Genomic DNA, 21,116 nt, shown 5'->3' on the forward strand with positions numbered 1-21,116 from the left:
GAAGAATGTGGAAAACATGTATATTTATCTGCATAGTTGATATTTAGAGGCTACTAACTAAGGCTTTATCTGGAAAACACAACAAAAAACCAAAAAGTGACTTTTAAGGAAAAACATCCTATCACTAGAGAGGGCCTCAGCCAGTTCTGGGAATTAACTCAGAGGCTTTGTCTTCTTGGGCCTGGGGCCTTCTCCCGACTCACTCAACACTGGATCATTTGTTCCTAATCACCTGACATTCTCTTTCCTGACCCTGAATATGTGCTACAAAATCTACACACATGTCCTCACAAATGGTGCTCAGCATCTAGCTCTAACAGAGAAGCAGCATCCAATGTTTCCTGTTGTTATTGTTTTAAATGATAAAAGGAAAATTCTATGTATTACTGCTTCATATACCCGATGGAGGGAGGGTAGGATAAGATGACCTTCCTCTCGTCCCTGGAGCCGGGCAAAATATATTTCTTTGTACCCCGACCCTTCCCATGGCTGCCCCAGCTAGGAAGAGAAACCTGCCTCCTCTCTCCCATTTTTCTACAACCTGAGCAGTTGATGGCTCCAACTCTTTCACGTTAAAGAAGCATAAATGACAAAGGTAGACTGGCTAAAGTACACCTAGCAGACTGTGTAGTGCTTGCCCCTTCAGTGCAAAGCTGGATAAACCTATGGTTACAGGAATAGTACACAATCTCTACAAGGAGACCCCCATTCATTCTTAGAAAGTTAAAACCTTAGCTATATTCATCACTGAACAAGTAATATAAGGAAATTAGGCTGAGAACATGGCAAAGTGAGGCAGATAAAACATTTGGGATCATTAATCAACTCTAGTAACCAATCATTCACACTTTAGCTAGCTTCAGCTCCACAATCTTGGCAAAAATCACACATGTAATAATACCATAAACAGCTTAAAAAAAACAAAAAAACTACTTATAATTAGGAAACTTAGTGTTATTTACCCCCTCCCCTCTTATTAACCTGAAACTAAGCATTTTATCCAACCACAAATATAATATGTTTAAATAACACATATGTATCTAAATTAGAATTCCAGTGATTTTTTTTTAAACCTAAAAATCATATGGTGCTTTTTATACCCATCATAGGGAAACATTTTTTTAGCCTCTGCAGGAAGATGATAATACTTTTTTAAATTATATAGGACATTTTAGAAAAACTCAAAATATTTTTGAAAAAGTCTCTGATATCCCTGGGAGGTAGGTGAATATTATTATACCCAATTTTCTAATGGGTAATCTGAGGCACAAAGGTTAAACAATATTCCCCCTAAACACAATAATTCAAGAGTAACATGACTGAACTGAGGCCACCTGATAACAGTCTTGCTATCAAGTAACACTGCCAGGAGCCTCTGCTTTCTCCTTTTTGGCCACCAGTCTCCTCAGTTAAAATGTATTTAAAAGGGGGCATTTATTAGATATATTTATACTGGGTTTTGAGGATTGGTTCAACTTAGTCTCCCTTCACATGTCACATCTGTTTTCAACAAGAAACAGATGAACACTAATTACTGATATTATGTTATTTTGCTCAAGGGAGAAACATAAATAACCATTAAATCATATTAAGCCAAATGTAATTATTTGGCAAATGAGAAAACTGAAGCTCTCTCAAGAATGCCATGGGTTATATGAGTGTTTCCCTCCATATCTGAAGTCCTTCTGCTTCTAAGTTTATTACCCTTTTAACAGATACGCAGCTATATGAATTCTTCAAAACCCATTTTCCAGAAGAGTATATGGTGCATTTTTAATATGGACAAAGTTGCTAACTTGCTTCGAAACTCAGAAACAATACCATGGTTCTAACTCTAGCTCTCCTGTGTCTTTAGTCTTGCCTGACATCAGGTACCTTATCAACTTGACCTGGAAAGACTCTTGTTATTCCAATGCTTTCTCTAGTATTACACATGCCAAGTCTGAAGGGCACAGACCAGTGGATTACATCCAGGAGCAGCCAATGAGCCCACTAAATTTATTTTAGTTATAGTAACTGACTTGTTTTATATGTAGTTGTTGTTCCTATTAACTTCTACAAACAGATATTCAAAGGGCGAACACAGTATCTTGTGAGAAGACAATTTCCCAATCTACCCATTCAAATCAACTAAAGGCAATGGAATAAACAAGGCAAAAATTTTGCAAACATTAAAAGGGGAGTGCTTGGAAAGGATGCAATGGTACAGCAGCTACCAGTTATATATATATATATATATATATATATTACATATGTATACAAATATACACACATATATATGTATGCATGTATGTGTGTATCTTACACATATATCCATATACATATAAAGAAAAAGAAGAATATTACAGCATGACATGATCTTGGCAACTCTGAGATTCTTCCTCCTGAATCCCCTGACGTTATTAGCCTTCACTTTAGGGTATCTGAGAATAGTTTCCAAAGAGGGGAAAAAAGAAAGCAAAAAAGGCACTTAACAAAGACAAAGGCCTGAATTGAATATGCTTTAGAGGAGTAGTATAAGCCATTTTACCAGAGCTAAGAAATGATTTACAGAGTTAAACCTTTCCTCTTAAATTTTATAAAATAAAACTGTCTAACATGTTTCTAATCATTTACCTACTACTGCATTTGTCTTCTGCATCATTATTAGAAAAACAAAAGCCCCCTAAAAGCAAAAACCAAAACAACAAACAAACAAAAACAACCATACATACACAACAGCAAGTAAAAGTGCCCTTCTGAGAACGTAAAGTCAGCAGAAACTGCAGCGCTGCAGCACGGGGGCAAGGTCTCAAGTTTGGCCCGACTGCAGATTTCTCTCACTCTTCTAATTTAAAACAGGACAAAATGAACATCGACCAACAAAAAGAGCAAACAAAAATCCAAAACCTCAATGATGAAAAGAATACAAGGACCAGTGTGCTTTTATGGTACACCCTTAAAGTATCCTAGTTCTACACATGGGTCAAATTATATGACAAAGCCTCCCAGAAATAAAGAAATGTAAATTGAAGTTGAACATTACAGGCAAAGTTCATTTTACAAATGTAGCAGCAAATCTGATAGATTAATTGGAGTGCTAAGAGATGATCCCAAGGGACACAGTATTCGCGTAATCAATGGTAGTTTGAATAACAGTAGAATTCCATTTCAGAAAATGTCTTGAACCAAGTAGAGGTGGAAAGGGGGTGTGGTAGAGGGCAACGATAGGAGAAAGATTAGAGGTGTCTGCCCTTTCCAAACCTGGGTAGTAAACAATTTAAATCTGCTTTGGGGGTCGGGGGGAAATCCTGGGTTAAATATCTTTTCGTAGAAGTTGTTTTCATACAGGTGTCAAACCCACAGCATTCAAACAGGTGTGTGCCCGGTTCTTCCGTCTAGCTGGGTGATATGATAAACCCTATTCAGCTTCTATGATGTTAAAAAAAAAAAGAAAGAAAGAAATTTGGGCTAACAACATCCATCAAAGGGGTGGCAGGCATGAAGGAATGTGCTGACACAATGCTCTGAGTCCCTCAAAATCAAGATTTGGGGACCTCAGATGAACTTCACTTCTTCCCCCAATACTTAATCTCTTCAGTTGGTTTTAAAATCATGATTTCTTTTACCCTCTGATCTCAGAAGCAGATGAGAAAGACTTATAACCAACTGGTAATGAAATTATTGCTTACATCGATTGTGGAGGCTCTGAATGAGCTTGACACTTTGCTCTCAGTCTCCAGCCGAGGCTCAGCACTGCTATCTCTGGAGACAGCTCTGCTGATCATTCATTATTGCTTGTGAATACTGAGGATTAACTTGTATGTACAGTAACAGCTTATACGTCAGCGAAGGCAATTTAAAATACAAGACCGTTGAAAATAGCTTCCTTTTCCTGAATCAAGAATCCCATGGCATGGGATGTAACTGTGCTGATTACTTTTACACTGGGATGCTGCTAATGCTCTTCAGAAAAGACACATTGCTCTATAGCCTTTCCAATTACTCCCCACTTTAAAAAATAACATAATTTGATTTTCAAGTGCAAAAATAGAATATGAGTTGCAAGCCTCTGTGCTAAAAAATAACTGATTTGTATGTATGTTTTTAGTAAGAAAAGCTGTAAAAATAGGTGACCGTACAGTATGGACACCATTTTCAATGTTATGATCTAGGAAAGAAACAGGTATTTACATGCAGTAACTCTCTGATCATACTTTTTAAGAAATATAAGGATGTTTATTTGATTTGTACAACATAAACGGGCAGTCTGATTGAAATGGATGAAGGTAATGAAAATGTGATGGGGGTGAGGCAGCAGTTCTCACAGAATCAGGATTGAAGAGAACAGAATAAAATCTCCACAGAGGAGGCCTCAGAGCCCAGAGCCCTCAGGTGTTTCGATATGGGGGAGGAACTGATAATCCCACTCTTCTCGAATGAAGACAGAATCATGGGGGGTCTTCATATGGTGTGACTGAGTTGATGGGTTTAACAAAGTTGTCATTCCTCAACTTAAACTACCACTGAACTCATCTATCGATAAATATATGTGTACAAAAATACACACACAGATGAATACACGCACCACTCTCCACCAGAAGAGAGATGAATCTGCATTGTGTTCTCTCCTTGTTCAGGGAAGTAAAATGAAGGTGGCTTCTCAAAGGAAAATTCCTAAAGATTAGCAGACTTTTTTCCCTCTCTAAATTAGATAAAAGCAAGAGGTATGCTACATTGGAAGAACTCAAGAACTGGATAAGCTTCCCTAGTTAAAAAAACCGAACAAACTTTAATCAAACATTCTCCATTCAAGTCAAACCTATCTGCAACATCCCAGTATCCTTCCAAAGTATCTACTAGGGTTGACAGGACATTCTTATTTGCTTTACTGATTAACTAAATTCTTAGAGGCAAGTAATTATATCAATGATTCCTTTGAAATAACCCTTTCCCCTTATTGTAACAAGTTCTTGGAACTAAAGTTTTCAGTTATTAACTTTTTTTTCCACTGTAAAGTAAGCCAATATGACTCTGAAGTCAAAATATGGGCTTACAGATCTAAAGCATTGTGTTAATTTATTCAGTCCTAAAGCCTATTTGCAACTTTTGCTTATGAAAGTAAAAAAGGGCCCGATTAATACCCTTATCTGGATAAATATTAATGGTACTGGGGGACTTGTAATGAAAACATATGTAAGAAATCTTGCTACTACCAATCTGGTGCAGTTTTTTTAGGTGTCTGGCATTATTAATGGACCAAGCTTACACCATTCTTGTGAACAGTTTGAAAACATTCGGAAGCCTAAACAGGAAGAAAAAGACTAGAACAATGATGAGGTGAAAAAAGTCAACAAAATGTATCTAAACACTATAAATCTCTCCCTTAACATCCTTTGTTGAACATGCAATTTGCATGAGGAAGCTCTAGTAACGGAGTTTTATTATCTGCAGGTTTACTCATATATCAATACTCTAAGTATTAGTAAAACTTTAAAATCTCAAATGCTCCAAATCAGTTTCACTACAATGGATATAGGGAGTAAAAATACACTATGATTGTTATAAAAATAATCCCCTGTACACAATGATCCTAATTTAATTCCTCCCTTTAAAATACCATCTTCAAAATTCCCCCCAAATACATATATGCCATTTGAATGACCAATGAAGAAGCACTGCAATACACACTTATACCTGTTTATATCAATAGTTAATAATCACCTGAAATACCACTAGCTAAAAGAACAGAAGGAGAGGTTGTGAACTAAAGTGATGTTGGGGGAAATTGACAGTTCATACTGGCAGGCCTGCAAAGGCTAAGTGGACCAAAGCTGCAGTCCTACAACAAAGATCCCCATTTCTCAAGAGGAAAATGTGAACACAAGTCACATTTTAACATCAAGAATGGAAATAAGAATTAACCAGTCAACACCAGATGCACAAATCACCTGAAGAAGAGAGTTAAGTACCTGCTTCTGAATGGAAGATGTAATTGACCCTTTTACAAAAAGGGGACATCTAAGTTTCATCTGTTATGAGCAACAGGCTCAATTTTTTGACTTAAAAAAATGTAATATATATCACTGTGCTAAAATAACTTTCCTGAAACATCTTTAGTCCACTGATTTACACAGGAGTTGCTACACACTGGAGAAGATTCAAGTTTGTTCAGGATTTTTGAGGGTACATGATTTATACTCAGCTATTGTCTGCATCAGACATAGGGCCATTAAATATTTTTTGTGGCAAATTAGCTGCATAGTCCACTCAGACATGACCATTACTCCTGACAAACGCCTAATTTGGGGTATACTGCCTTTTATTATGCAACTATGTCTACAAGTGTTCAGATCCAACCCCCAGGATGGATGGAGTTTACCCAAATCCTCAATTTCCTTCTTCCTGCCCAGGGAAAAATCAAATTTGTATTTCTGTGGGTTTGACAACTGAGTCTCTTTCAAGTCAGTTAATATGGTAACTTTGTCTTTCTTTAGAAGAGACTAAAGGTCACACTTAACTTTGCACAAAAGTATTTCTTCCTCCTGCACCTGGCTTTACTCAAGTAATGTTTTCTTTTCTTTTTCCTCCTCACCACAGTGCTTGGGACGAGAGAATGTAAACATCGACAGAACAGCAGCCCTATGACCACACGAGTACTTTCCCATCAGGTAGGTTCCAACAGCCAGCCAAGTGTGTCATCTCCTTCGCTTGCTGGGAAGTCACTGAGATTTCCGTGGTAATTTAGTGTCCCCTTTACTTTGGCCTCCATCTGAGAAAAGAGGTGTTTAATCAGTATGGGTCGGCATGTCATAAAAAATAAAAGCATATGAAGCAAAACATACAATTAACTTCTAATTTTCACGTGGATGACGACATTGCTAGAAAGATAACCTTTAGTACCTTACATGTTACAACACAGAGAAGTTGACATATAAAGAAGAATGATTCTCTTATCTCAAAATGACTATGGTTTAACTGGTTTCCAGTGTCCTACAAATACTATTTCAACAAGTATTTGTTATCTACCTTATAGTCAACTGTGTCAAATGCTGCGAGGATTATAAAGAAACGCAAAAACACAATCAGTCCCCCTCCTTCAAGGAACTTATCACATTTTTTGATTCCCTTAGAAAACAAGGTCAACTTCAAGGTCGATTTCATTTTCATGCAGGTGAAAATTTCTTGCCATGACATAGTAATTAATAACTCTCAATTATTTATGTAAATGATTGGACCACACTGGGAGTGAAAACTCCAGCTGCATCTTTTAGTCCTAACCTGGCAAACATTGTAAAAGGTAGGAAAGCCTGCTATGGGAAGAATGATTTTTCTAGTTTTACATATGGCTATGTAACTTATATTGGGAAAATGCTAATCACTCTACTTAAACTGGACAAGAGTAGGACTGGGTGACCTCGAGGGCCCAAAAAAAATGTAGAAAATCTCTTATCATTTGTTGCCTTATCAAGGAAAATTAAGCTCCACCAGGCCTGAGTATTCTTGCCTGGAGAATCCCATGAACAGAGGAGTCTGGCAGGCTATAGTCCATGGGGTCACAAAGAGTCGGACACGACCGAGCGACTCACACTTTGTTCCCACGCTGGCACAACTATGGTCCTGTGTTCATTCTCTCAAGGAGTTAGTCTGGGGCAGCTCAACACTCGGGTGTCTTAGAGCATTTAGTACAACCTACTGCCTCATGATTGCTCTGAAGCTCCCATTTCCACTTTGTGGTCAGCTGTAAACTTGCTCAACAACCATTTTAAATGCAGTGGCCAAAAAGAACAGTGAGGCCCTAGTCAGCTTTCAAAGTTAAGAGAGCAGCTGAGCTGCTCAAAGATGCTGAAAATGGCCCTCAAAATAGTTTCAGCATTTTACTGGGGTCAGCTGCTGATGAGAGCGAGAATCTGGAGGCCAGGGTTGGGTGCAGTGTCCACTGTCCAACTCCAGATCTCAGAGAATCTAGATGGGCTGCAAGTATATAACACAGAGAGTCTGAAATCACATTGGTTTAATCAGGGCTAAGACGCAGAGAAGAGTGATAGTTAAGGATACAGGCCATGGAGTCAGACTTCCTGGATTTGTATCTCAGATTAAACACTTATTATCCCATCAACTTGGGCAAGTTGCTTACCTCTGATTCCATTTCCTGATCTGTAAAATGGGAACTGTGATCTCATTCACAGGTTTATTTTAAGGATTAAATTAACTAATATGTGTGTCACAAGACTATCTGGCACTTTGGAAAATTTCTATAAAGGTCAAGTGTGATTAACTACTGGACATGATTTTTGTATACTGTCTTATGAATCCTATTCTTTGTCCTCATTCCCATATAACAAACACCTTCAAAAAGGCTCTCTGCACATGTAACAAAAGATCTCCTTTACCTGTTTCCTTTCTCTGAAAAGGCGTTTGTTGCCGATGAGGATTTGCTCATATGAAAATTACTTTTTCCAATCTTTGTCATTCTCTCACATTGTTTTCAGGAAAGATTTAATATATTGGTAAATCTGTATAAATATTAGATAGAGGAAGAAACGGGGGGCTCTCTTACCATTAAATGTTTGCTGTACATGTGTAGGCAGAGGTGCGTGGGAAAGCGCTGCTGCGTGCTGAGCTCCTGGCTGTAAACCCTTTAGTAAATCTGGGGGAAGAACACACTTGTCAGTGATCTTCTTCAAACTAAGACCTGAGCACTCTTAGATACAAAAATAAAAATAATTTATCCAATGCAAGCACAGGCCTCGACTTCAAAGGTTTTTTTAAACTAGAGCACATACATTATGTGTATAAATATAAATGTGCATGCAAATAACCCAGGAAATCTGACTTTCTCTTACTATAAATTTCATTAAGATAGAAATGTGGAATAGCCAGTTCACTTTAGAAACTATAAAAAAATTTCAGAGTCCAGTAATTCCACTTATTTTATATATACACAAGAAATAAACTGGATTTCTTTTAAAAAGAAATTCTATAATCTCCACTAACTCCAACTAGACTGCTCTCAATTAGTATAAATTTGTAAGGTTTCCTGTTCTCTCAAGACTAGGCAGCCATGTAAGAAAAAGAGCCCCACTTACTCTGAGTTAGGCTATGGTGGAAAGCGGCTGAGGTAGATCCCGAGGTGGTTGTCACTCCAGCTGTGTCCGTTCCAAAGCCAAGTAGCTCCAAGGGAAACTGGAAGGGCATGGTCACTGGAACAAGGCCACCCAGCATCCCAAAAGGAGTCACATTTTGATTTGTTACAGACAAAGGTGATGTCATGAGAGTCAGAGGTGAGGCATTAGCCAATAATGATGCTCCTGCTGTGGACTGCAGAAACCAGGGGTCAAAATACATAAGAAATCAAGTCTTTAACCTGAATTGATTTATTTTACTTAATATCCTCATGAATGTGAGACTGTGTCTTACGTCTACTCTAACACAAACTCTGGGAGACAGAAATGAAGGCTGAAGTGTAAATTACATTTCAAAGAGTGACCAATACTGGCTTTGGAAATACTTCTACGTTTCAGCACCAGTTAAGCTTCCTTAACTGTTATTGCAATGTCTGTATTAACACCCATTCCTCTCTTAATTTCTAAACTTGGATTTCCACTTTTGCTCTTATCTCTACATCTGACACAGGGAATTAATTCCATATAATTTCAATTCGGTCTCTGATCTGTAATTTAACTGTCTTTCTGGGCACAATCTCTGCAGCTTCTGTTCTAGACTATTACTCTCTCAGATCCCTCAACTCAGTACCCTGTACGTTCATCGTTAATGGCCATCCGTGTTTTCCTCTTCAAAAGCTTTATCTGCCTCTTCCTCAAAAGCTAACCACCTGACCTATGCCATGAATACCACCCCTGCAGAACTTTCTGTCACAGATGTCAACCAAGCACTGCACCTTCTCTGCATTTCCTCTGCTTTTGCATATACAGAGACTGCTGACATATCTTAAAACCAACTGTCTTACAACCAACCATTACTCTTCCCTAACCCCTAGCAACAACCTGACTTATGTATCTTTCTTTTATTATCAAACTTATTGAATGGCAACCTTCATTTTCCACACTATCTCATCTCTTCTTAACCCCTGAAAGCTGATTTTCAATTCCACTACATTTCTGAACTCAGACTCCTAAGGCAAAAGGTAAATTACAGAGTGTTTTGACACTCCCCAACTTGGGCTTTGATGCCATCATTATGAAGAAAAACACTTCAAAACATGCCAGCACTGATAAGCTTTCATTGAGAAATTACTGAAATATACTTTATAAAGCTAATTTAGTTCTTTGAACAATTTCCTATACAGCAAGTAGACATTTTTTTCCATTCCGACTTTTTTTGTGTACTTAATAAAGATTATAACCAAAATTTCTCAGTATCAGATATTACCAACTACATCTGCAATTGTGAGCTTTTTTTTATAGCCTTATTTTATCAACTCCAAATTTCTGTGGTAAAAAATTTTCACAGTTCGAAGTTTGGTCAAGAAAACTGAATTCTCTGAATATTTGTTAATCAATAACAAGCATTAGCAATTGTTACTTTTATTTTGTATACTGATGATTTCTACCAGTAAATATTATTAATAAAGGGCTGGTCATTTTATTTCTCAGTTAATCTATAGGGAAAATGTAGGTGATTTTCCCATGCAAAAATGCCACATCATCTCACATATTTATACACTCAATGGTCCACACCACTGCTGAATGAAAAAATGAAAAACATTCTTAAAAAGCTTTCTATTGTTTTTTCACTAGTTCTCCAATTGCCTTCCCTTACCTCCTTTATTTATGTGTCAAATTTGTACCTATAGTTCTGACCTCTCACCTCAGTTGCAATCCTGTTTAGCTAATGGTTTAGTGAAGAATTCCACTTGGATATCTAACCTCACCAAATTGGTATGCCCAGAATTGAACTCATCATCTGTTACAATCATTTCCCTCCCATATATGTTAACTGCTAAGATCAGTAGTTTCAATTCTTTCCCACCACTCAAGGCTTGAAACCTTAGTTTTTAAGCAACACAAAATGAAAGACAAGATGATCTCATATTCAACATATCCTTTTTTTTTTTTAATCACAACTTTCTCCCACATTTAAGTGCAAATCTTTACAAATTTACACTTGGACTTAACTGTTTTTCTTACTTGCCAGTTGTTCCCCTCTACTGTGCCAACCATGATATTAAAAATGGGTGATTTGGGAACAAATTACTGACTTAGAAACAACAGTGGTTTGAAGCAAAAAAAAAAGGATCAGTATCAAGAGTTAACAAGGGTTTTCTCTTCTTTTTTCATCAACATTCTACTACTGTCTCAGGATAATATGGGGAACACACTCTAAAACCATGTTCCCCAAGCAGAGCCCTCCTGGTGAGGAACATTAAATACTGCTAATAAGGAGAACTCTTATGCTTTTCTGGAGCAGGTTCACTGAAGCATTAAAGCTGACAGAAAATGTAAATTAGGGCAACTTCCAAAATTAAGTTATGTGTATTAGCAAAAGAAAAAAATGGCACCAGGTCCTAACTGTCTGACATTTTATACTTATAAAAACCTTCCATATCCACTTTTGTTTACAAAACTAAAATCAAACACCAGATTATCTAAATGTTACATCGCAGTTATAATTTTCTCTCACAGAAGATGGAGACCTTTTAAAAGCGGGGTATCCCATTGTTGGTATTATTCAGAAACATTACAGGAGAAGCTATCAACATGAAGCAGGCAAACAGTTCAGGATAATGCCCCATAATCAGAAATATTTTCCATGACCTCCACATTTCATTCCCAGGGGAAAATATAAAGGAACACCTTGCTCTTCGTGGTGGGCATTAGACTTCTTTTTAAGGACATGTTTCATTTTGGTGAGTACATCTGCCCCCCACATTCTCTATAACACCCAGGGTGGTTTTTTGAAATGTGTATCAGACCATACCACTCCCCTCCAACGGCTTCCCACTGAACACGAAGTAAAAGCCCAAGTCCTTATTGTAGCCCCCAAGGTCCCCAGTCACATGGTCTGGAGTTGTTTTTTGACCTGTCACCCCCCATCTTTCCCAACTGTCCAGCCCTGTCAGGCTCTTTCCTATCTCAGTGTCTTCACATCTACCTTCCCTTTCTTGCCTGGGCTGTTTGCTCTTCTCTCCAAAAGGCTTGGTCCTAGTCATTCAATTATCAGCTCAAACGTTGCCTCTTCCAAGAGGCTTTCTCCATCTCCCTTATCCATGTTAGCAGCAATCGCACTTTATCATATTATTCTGTTTTTATTTTTATAGCACAAAGTATTTTTAAATACTGTGTTTTGCTTATCTTCGTCCTAGAATATATGCCCCATGAGAGGGGGCATATATTGATCTTGACTCACCCCAATTTTCCCAGCACCTAGAAGAGTGCCTGGCACATATTAAACACTTAGTAAATATTTGCTTAGTGAATTATTTTGGAAATTATAGAGTGGCAAAGACTGGATTCACAGAAAATCAATAAGCTGAAGGGCAAGAAAGAACAAGAAAGCCTTCAGTGCAAAGTTATTAAATACAAAGCAGGTAGAGATCAATCTGAACCTATAAAGACTTTAACTTTGGCTAACCTCAGGACCTGTCATTTTCACATCTGCACACAGCTAAAGACATCTTTCAGAGGCAAGTGGAATATTTTACAGACATAGATAGGAAATCTGTTTTTCGTGTTGGCTAGCTTTAGAAAGACAGGATCTAGGGGCCACAGGGTAGCTGATAAGACATCAATAAGATGTTCTGTTAAAAAAGAGAACAAAAGTTAGGAATAACCTTATTCAATTACTGATCTTTTCTTCAGTCAAACCAATAAGAAAGACAAAAAGGATCAGATATGAGGCAGGAACATTAAGGTCTCCAAATCATAAAGCCATTTTGGAGAGGAAGAAATCAGAAGGAAGGAGTTACATTTTAGAAACACAAATTTTGCCATGTAGCTTCCTTGATAAGAAACTAACCGGTAAACAATAAACCAAATTGTTCTTTTGGGATAAATGATCAACTGTAGGAAGTTTTCCAGGGTCGGGGTGGGGGTGGGGGGGCGTGGGGAACAGAACTGATAGATTCTGGAGATGATAAAAGACAGAGGGAGATTTAACTTTAAAGAAAACAAAGTAAGTGAAAGAAAAAAACAAGCAAATTTTAACTCCAGGAAACAAGCCAAAAATTTATGACTGAAACCACAGTTCACAATAGATAGCTCAACTAGACAATCTTTTACAAAGTCACAGATTTAACCAAAAGTTGTCATTTTAGTCTCTGAAGAGAATGGGAGAAGTATAAGACAGTTAAAAGCCTTATTTATCACAATGAGAAGCTGAAAGATAACACTAAAAGAGACTTCCATTCATTCTTATTTTTAAAAAACACAAGAGAAAAAGCTAACAGTTAAAGTAGTTGACAATAGGAAGGAGGATATGGGCCATGGAACTGTCATTTTGGTTATAATCCTCTCATCAAATTAAATCAAACTAAAGATTGATTTCAAAAGCAGTCAATATTTTAACAAAGATAATAAAATAAGAATGCAGACGAACTCCTAGACCTTAGTTATAACTTAAATTTTAACATACGATCCCTAGGGGTTTTTTTGGCTATTTTCTTATTTCTGATAAAAGCAAAATCATATGGCTAAAATATCTATAAATCCTAGATTCAATTAATGAAGTGTCAGTTAATGGAATTTTGTTCTATATTAGAATTTTAGAATTCATTCATTCCTAAGCCTATAGTAGAGGCAGAGTGATGATCTGGGTTTTAGGTGTACATTGAATACCAACACTTAGCTTGTACTGAACAGCAGGAAATCTCTCAGATACCATGGGGAAACTTACTTCATTAGATGTTCCTATTCCACATAAATAAGATGCAGTACAAAGTTAGAGCACTTTCTTAGACAACAGAGTTTCATAAATAAGTCGTATTTTCAAAGAATAATTGAGAAGCTAAGAAATAACATCATAAAATGCTATTTTTAGAAAAGCTTATGAAACATACTATTATATAAAATCTACTTTCTTGAAGAGTCTAAAAAAAGTATCTGGAAAACATCAACACTGGTGAGATGATACATGACTTTTCTTTCTTTTTTAATTTTTTTCTGAATTTTACCAACTGTGAACATGGATTATGTTTCAAGGGAGAGGGGAAAAAGTTAAAGAAACCAAATGAGTAAAGTGAAGAACAAATCTGAGAAAACCTCAGAATACAAATACGTGGTGGATAGATGAAAATAATAACAGAAAAGATGACATGAAAGGCAGAGAGATGAAATATATGAGCAATAGAGCTCTCAAAAACCTAGGCAAATGGATCAGAAATGATAAGCAGGCCCATAATAGAATAAAATATTCTTGAGCTGAAAAAATGGGTGGGTCAGAGACTGAAAGATGTTACTATTTTCTAAGTACAAAATTACTGAAAACTATCTAGATAAACCTAGCCATTATCTGGGAACACTTGATTTTCAAGGAAAAAGATAAAATGTGATTAGCATTTAGGCAGAGAAAATATGTTACTTATAAGGGAACAAATGTCAGAATGGCCTCAAACTTTTTTATAACCTTAAATAGTAAGGGTCAGTGGAGCAGTATTTATAAAATCTGGAGTGAGACACTTAGTGACCCAAGAAGTCTATCTATTCAAGTGTGACAGAAATCATCAGGTATATAAGTGCTGAAGTAGAACAACTTTCACATTAGCCTTTCTGAAAAGATTCCTTGAATTAGGTACTCCTGTTAACTGAGAGAGAAATTTAAATGAAAAACTCATGAATGGGGAAAGTATGGTATAAACAGACTACTGATACTAATTTGACAGATAATTATACATGAACAACTGCAAAATTTATAAAAAATAAAAATTTTATTCAAAAAGACGCAGTTAAAGGAAAAAAATAATATGAATGTATAAATTTGATTTTAAAAGTTATGAAAGTTGACAGGAGAAAGGGACAAGGACAGGGAAGAGAAGAGACAAGCGAAGGTATGTTAAAATCATAAGTGATGATTTTGTTCTGGACTTTGATAAGATACAGTTTTAAATTGTGTTTTTCAAAAATTTTGAAAGCAAACATGTGATTAAAAAAACACACCCCAACAAAAGTTTTGTCCCCAAGATTATCCATCACTGTGATGTCAACATCCATAAGTTATAAATTATAAACAATTGACACATTATAATAAGATCATTAAATGGAGAGAAATTACACCACCTTAACGTTTTCATCACGTAAGTGCATCTAACATACATACCTGCACACTGGCTGCTACCACTGAAGACCCTGAGGCAGAGGATGGTCTATGTGGAGTAGACAACGGTTTAGTAGCACCCTGTGTTCCACTTCCTGTTCCCCCAGATAGACTAGTCCTATTAGCTCCGCTTGAGTTAAGGTTGCTACCTCTGCTGGCAGGTACATTCATTGCAATTCCACTCAAGCTATTCTTCCCAACAGTTCCAGTGGATGGTGAGTTTGTTAGCTTTGAAGGGGCCTGAAGATTTTTTGTAGACGGAAGGCCTGAAGTGCGATTCAAGGGCAATAAATTCAAGGTGGGAGACTGTCTGCTGATGTTCATTCCACTGGGCTGTTTATGGACTGGGTTGTTACTGCTTGAGTGGCTACTCTGGGCCACTAGTGCATTTGGACTGGAAGAACTTGGGGATACAGTAGGTTTGGGAGTTGGGTTGGATTTAGAAATAAGTTTAGTTGATACTGAAGGCTTAGCTGACTGAGAGGGCTTGGGTGAGGCAGAAGGCTTAGGTGAGGGCAAGGGTTTAGGAGACGTGGCGGGTTTTGGAGATGAGGCAAGTTTTGGGGATGCAGCCATTGAGAAGGGGGACTTGAAACCCTGCGTGGAGATTTGTGACACCATCGCCTTGGCTAAATAGTTAGTGGAGGTAGTGGTGCTAGGTACTGTCCTAGAAACCAGGGAGTGGGACCCTTGAGAACCATTTCCAGGTGGGGGTGTAGATAAGGGAAGGCGGTACATAAGTGGCTTGTCTGAAGTCTTAGTAAGTGGGGATGAACAGGAAAGCTGGGGATTATTACTTAACTTCACCACTGGGTTGGTCTGTGATTTACTAATAGTCGCTTGTAATGGAGACACATAGTTCTGCTGGACAGCTGAATGCTGGTGCACCTTTGTTACTTGTGTTAACGGAGAAGCGTCTTGGGCCTCTGATGTTCCCAGAGTATGAGAAGAGGCAGCAACTTGGGCTTGGGAAGAGGAGGAGACATGGGTCTGTGAAGAGGAAGAAGCATGAATCTGGCTTGACCTCTGTAGTCCTTGCTGAAGCAGCCTGGCTGGCAAAGGTTCTAAGGAAACTTTTGGGTTCTGAATTGAAGAACCAGCAATAAGGCCTGAAGAGATGCCAGTATGAGCTAAATCCTGGGGTTTCTTTGGTACTGGCCCCGTGTGGCCAGCAATGAGACTCGACGAATGTGCAGTCTGAGTAGAATCTAGTTTTTTGGGTGTAGCCAGTGGCAGTTTACTCATGATACTTGCTAATTTTTCTTCTCTCAGTCCTGGACGAGGTTTTGCAGTTGGCATACTTATCCTTGAGCCAGCTGGAGGGCCCTTGTTCCCATTGTTGATAACAGCTAAGGCTTCAGAAACAAGATCCAGTGCAGGGGGATGAAAGGAAAGCTCTTCATCTAGTGAGTCATCGAGGCAGATGGTCTCCTGCACTGGCGTGGAGCCAGAACTGGTAGAGGCCACAGCCGATGTGCTAGAGCTTGTTGAAGGACCACCAACTGAAGCCACTGAGGATGCAGGAGTTTTCTGGTCCTTTTTTGGACTACACTCCTAGCATAAGAAGCATTATATTGGAAAAATAAAAACAATTAATCAAAATTTACACAGTATTAGTTTTTAAAGCATTAGAATTTTCATAATTAAAATTCTACAGGTCTCTTTGCCTTTATCTTAGGATTTTACGCATCTTATGTAGTATAGTTTGCGATGATACAGACCATCACTCCCTGCTTCCTTGCATTTTGGCCTCTTTGTATGCCTGTCTTACAGCTACCTACAGACAGTACATAGAGAAACCGGTACATCAAACTGGTAGATGATTCAATTCAAGCACACTTAAATTATGTTTTCTATTCATTATGGTAGAAGTCATTCATAATTTATTTCATATATATTCACTATGAGCAAGGTACTATGCTCAGAAAACAAGAGTATTAGAAATTAAAACTCTAAATACCTAAGAGAGAATTAATAATTTAACCTTCTTAAAATTCAAGGAAGAGATAGAATTAGAGCAGTTTAAAATACTTAAAGAGCGAAAGCATTAAAAAAGTGTCTTTCTCAAGAAAAATATGAAGTACTTGACATTTTATTTTTATAATTAAGAAGAAAGAAAACTACATAAAAATCATTTCAAAGTTTCAATTAGTTTTTAAAAAAGAGACAAATCCAAATAAAACCAAAGCCTTATCTATTAATTTATACCACCATAGCACTTACCTTAACTATAGTGGGGAAAGCATGGAGAAAAAGAGTCTCTACCATCTACCTTCTAAGGTTTTATGATAACAATAAATAGGAATAGTAAATTCTTATTTCTCTTAAGAATGCCACTGCACTCTAACTTTCTTAGCAATTTCTCTAAAACTTCTAAACAGCCCTGACTGAAAGCCTCAGTGCCTTTCAGCAGTCTGAAGTGTAGCTACATTAAGGCCAAGCCTGTCTGCTAAGACGAAATGCAGATGAGGCACGATGGCATTGACATACCAAAAACTCCATCACTATAAAGAGGACAGAAACTGAGAGTGAGGGAGGGTATCAAAATAATATTGGTAGTGTTACCAGTATAAAACTGCCATTTTAAAGTAAGTTCTTTAATATTTTTCTTTATAAAAATAACATTTAATCCACCCGAGAGTACTGTGTAGATTTATACTGGCAAATTGTTTAGGATATATATTTGAGTGGAAAAAACATGTTATTCCTTTTATATAAAATGTTAATTCAATCTGGATAAATCAATGACTGGATGGGCAGATGGATTCAGAAGGAAGGAGGGGAGGCAAGGACAGAGGGCAGATGTGTACCAGAAAGTAAGAAGCTTTTTTTCCCTCTGTGTGAGCAGAAATTTCAGGATACTTTTACTTTCCTCCTTCACTTTTCTATATTGTTTGCATTTTCTCCTGTAAGCATTCCTTGTATTACCTTTATAACTGAAATAGGTATTGAAGGGGCATTAGAGCAGGAAAGAAAAAACAAATCAGAATACAGTTTTTTCCATTTGGGGAAAAGAAAAGGTAAATTCATCCAAAGATGAACAAAACAGAACTACCCTGGTGGTTCAGTGGTTAAGAATATGCCTGCCAATGCAGAGGACATGGGTTTGATTCCTGGCCTGGGAAGATCTGACATGCCTTGGGGGCAACTAAGCCCATGCCCTACAATTACTAGCATTAACTACTGAGCCCTTGTGCCCAGAGCCTGTGCTCTGCAATGAGAAGCCATAGCAATGAAAAGCCCGCATACCGCAATGAAGAGTACCCCCACTCAAAGCTACTAGAGAAAGCCCGTGCACAGCAACAAAGACCCAGTGCAGCCAAAAATAAATTAAAAAAAATTTTTTTTAAGATGAACATAACGGACAATCCCACTGTACCATCCCAACACACCCGTTATCGGAGTTCTGGTAAATTCAATTGTATGTTTAAATAGATGTATCAAAATTTAACCAACTCTTTATGGTGGGTATTAGGAGTTTAAAAATAAGTCAAATGTCAAAACAAAGCATGAACCAATAGATTTAATCAAATACTGGCTCAATATTATTTGGATCAGAAGTTAAAAGAAGGTTAACCAAGAAAAAGAAGACTACTTCATCTGTATTCAAAAAGCCTCTGACACTATTAAGTTAAGAAGACCATAGAGTAGCAAATACAGATCTTCTGGCCATAACCTCACAAGCAAAGAAACTCTATGCAAAGAGTGAAGGCTATGGGAAAAGTCTGAAATCTAAAAGGTGTGGGCTTTCATTACAATTTTAATTTCAAATGATTATAGTTTTCACTTCTAAAGGTTATTGTGGGTTGGCCAAAAGGTTCATTAGGTTTTTTCCATAACAGCCTACAGAAAAACTCAAACTTTCTGGCCAACCCAATACTTGGTTCAACTCTGCCTTGTCTATTTTGATGTTTTTCCCCCCGCTTCTACATTTTTAAATATTAAATAACTTAAGTTATTTTATGTCCTATACATAATAAATTCATCACTTGCTGTTCTCAGACAACCAATTCTATTGGTTGTCTCTGCTGACCCACTCATAGGAACACTTCCTCACAATTTTCTCACGTATCCCATATTTTCAGATGTTTGACACAGTATATACAGTGACTAGGATTTGGCGCTTTCACCACCATGGTCTGGGTTCGTTTCCCAGTCAGGGAAACCTTTCTTTGGGCTTTCCCAGCAGCTTAGCTAATAAATAATCCTCCTGCAATGCAGGAGACCCCAGTTTGATTCCTGGGTCTGGAGGTTCCCCTGGAGAAGGGATAGGCTGCCCACTTCAGTATTTTGGGGCTTCCCTGGTGGCTCAGATGCTAAAGAATCTGCCTGTAATGTGGGAGACTTGGGTTTGATCCCTGGGTTGGGAAGATTTACTGGAGGAAGGCATGGCAATACACTCCAGTATTCTTGCCTGGAGAATTCCCTTGGACAGAGGAGCCTAGCAGGCTAGAGTCCATGGGGTCGCAAAGAGTGGGATATGACTCAGCAACTAAGCACATATGTAATAAGCCTTTGAGGTCTGGGATGAGGGTACGTTATTCCAGAAAGAATGTGATTTGCCAGTGTCCTGGGTTAATACTAATCTAACAACTTTTAAGTTAAGGTTTTCCTAGATCACGCAGGTTGTATAAACTAATCCATGGAAAATTTTCAGGAAAGACTTTCTTTCCCTAATTCAGAACCAAGGCCAAAACACAAATTTCTTAATCTTTCTACTGGTGAATGGATTCCTTTTCTAGTCCTTTTACTAAAAATGTCATCCTCTCAGAGTCCCAGGTTTATGGAGAGCTTCATTCCAATTCCCAATCTATTTAAGTCTAAGAAAATCTTATCAGCTGTGCTGTGAAAGGTGACAGAAACCAGCAAATGCACCTAAGGGCAACTGAAGTTTCAGTGACAGATTAACTTTCTGGCAGCTTCTCCTTTGTTTTGAGACATGGATTTCACTCATTCAAGATCCCAGCCATGCTTTTAAAAGCTATTTATCATATTAATATTTTATTCAACATTTCTAAGTAGTACTAAGCCTTAGAATTCAATTAATGTATATAAACCTCCCATCGCCACAGTCATCTGTTCTCCCAAATACAATGGTTCCAGGATTTTTACAATGCTTAAAAATACCCATCTTAAGAGAACAGTACCTAAATCTATGCTAAATGCCATATAACCTTTTCATCATAAGAACATATTTCAATAGTCACCAATTATCACTAACTAAAGATTTGGTTCAATACTTACCTTCACTTTGGGTTTAGGTGCAGGAATCACCTTTTTCTTTGCCCTAAGAGAAAAGATTAAAAAGGAGGTTATCTCAGTAGCAGTTAAGTCACTCATTAGGAAATGGTAACACATAATCTCATATGTAAGTATTCAGTTTATATGTGAATATACACCAATATTTTTACTAATCTCAATTAACTACAATAAAGGTCAAACCATTAGTAAAATGTAGATAATAAAATTTTTTTAATCAAATATAATTACTAAAAATAAAAATTAAAACTCAAAACAGGGTAATGAAGGTGCCTAAAGGAGACTTATTTCAAAGAATTGGTAGGAATTTGTAATTATTTATAGAAAAGAGCTTCAAGGAACTTCAAGCTCAAATGAAACCATGCTAAGAGGTTATAAACGAGATACTATTTAAAAAACAAAACAAAAAAATCCTCAAGTTTTTTAAGAAAGTTATTTTTAACATAATAGTTCAAATAAAAAATTTCAAAGCTGACAGAAAAAGGGCAATAAAAAAATACCATGGACGCTTAGAACATTTGTGAACCAGTGTGAAAAAGTGAAAAGATTAAAAAACTCTTACAGGTTCTTCAGCACAAGAAAGTACTCATATGTTTGCTGAATAATTA

General features: G+C 37.3%; 1 protein-coding gene across 6 annotated transcripts in view; it reads right to left on the reverse strand.

Annotated features, from left to right (window-relative positions):
* The window catches only part of UBN2 (ubinuclein 2), an 88,815-nt gene that overhangs the window by 12,359 nt on the left and 55,340 nt on the right, over positions 1 to 21,116 (reverse strand). For 5 of the 6 annotated variants that reach the window (XM_086395306.1, XM_086395303.1, XM_086395301.1 and 2 more), the window contains 5 exons: positions 20,494 to 20,536; positions 15,253 to 16,803; positions 9,069 to 9,300; positions 8,540 to 8,629; positions 1,370 to 6,751 (listed from right to left, as the gene is read on the reverse strand). In XM_086395306.1, coding sequence (XP_086251432.1) covers positions 6,702 to 6,751; positions 8,540 to 8,629; positions 9,069 to 9,300; positions 15,253 to 16,803; positions 20,494 to 20,536 — 1,966 coding nt within the window. In that variant the 3' untranslated portion in view covers positions 1,370 to 6,701. Of the gene's footprint in view, positions 1 to 1,369; positions 6,752 to 8,539; positions 8,630 to 9,068; positions 9,301 to 15,252; positions 16,804 to 20,493; positions 20,537 to 21,116 lie in introns of those variants that run through there. The other variant, XM_086395304.1, reaches the window with a different exon arrangement.

Source organism: Bos grunniens, chromosome 4 (assembly GCF_055505025.1).
Source record: "Bos grunniens cultivar Pamir isolate PY7600 chromosome 4, Bosgru_T2T1.0, whole genome shotgun sequence".
In the NCBI taxonomy this organism is placed as follows: Eukaryota; Metazoa; Chordata; class Mammalia; order Artiodactyla; family Bovidae; genus Bos; species Bos grunniens.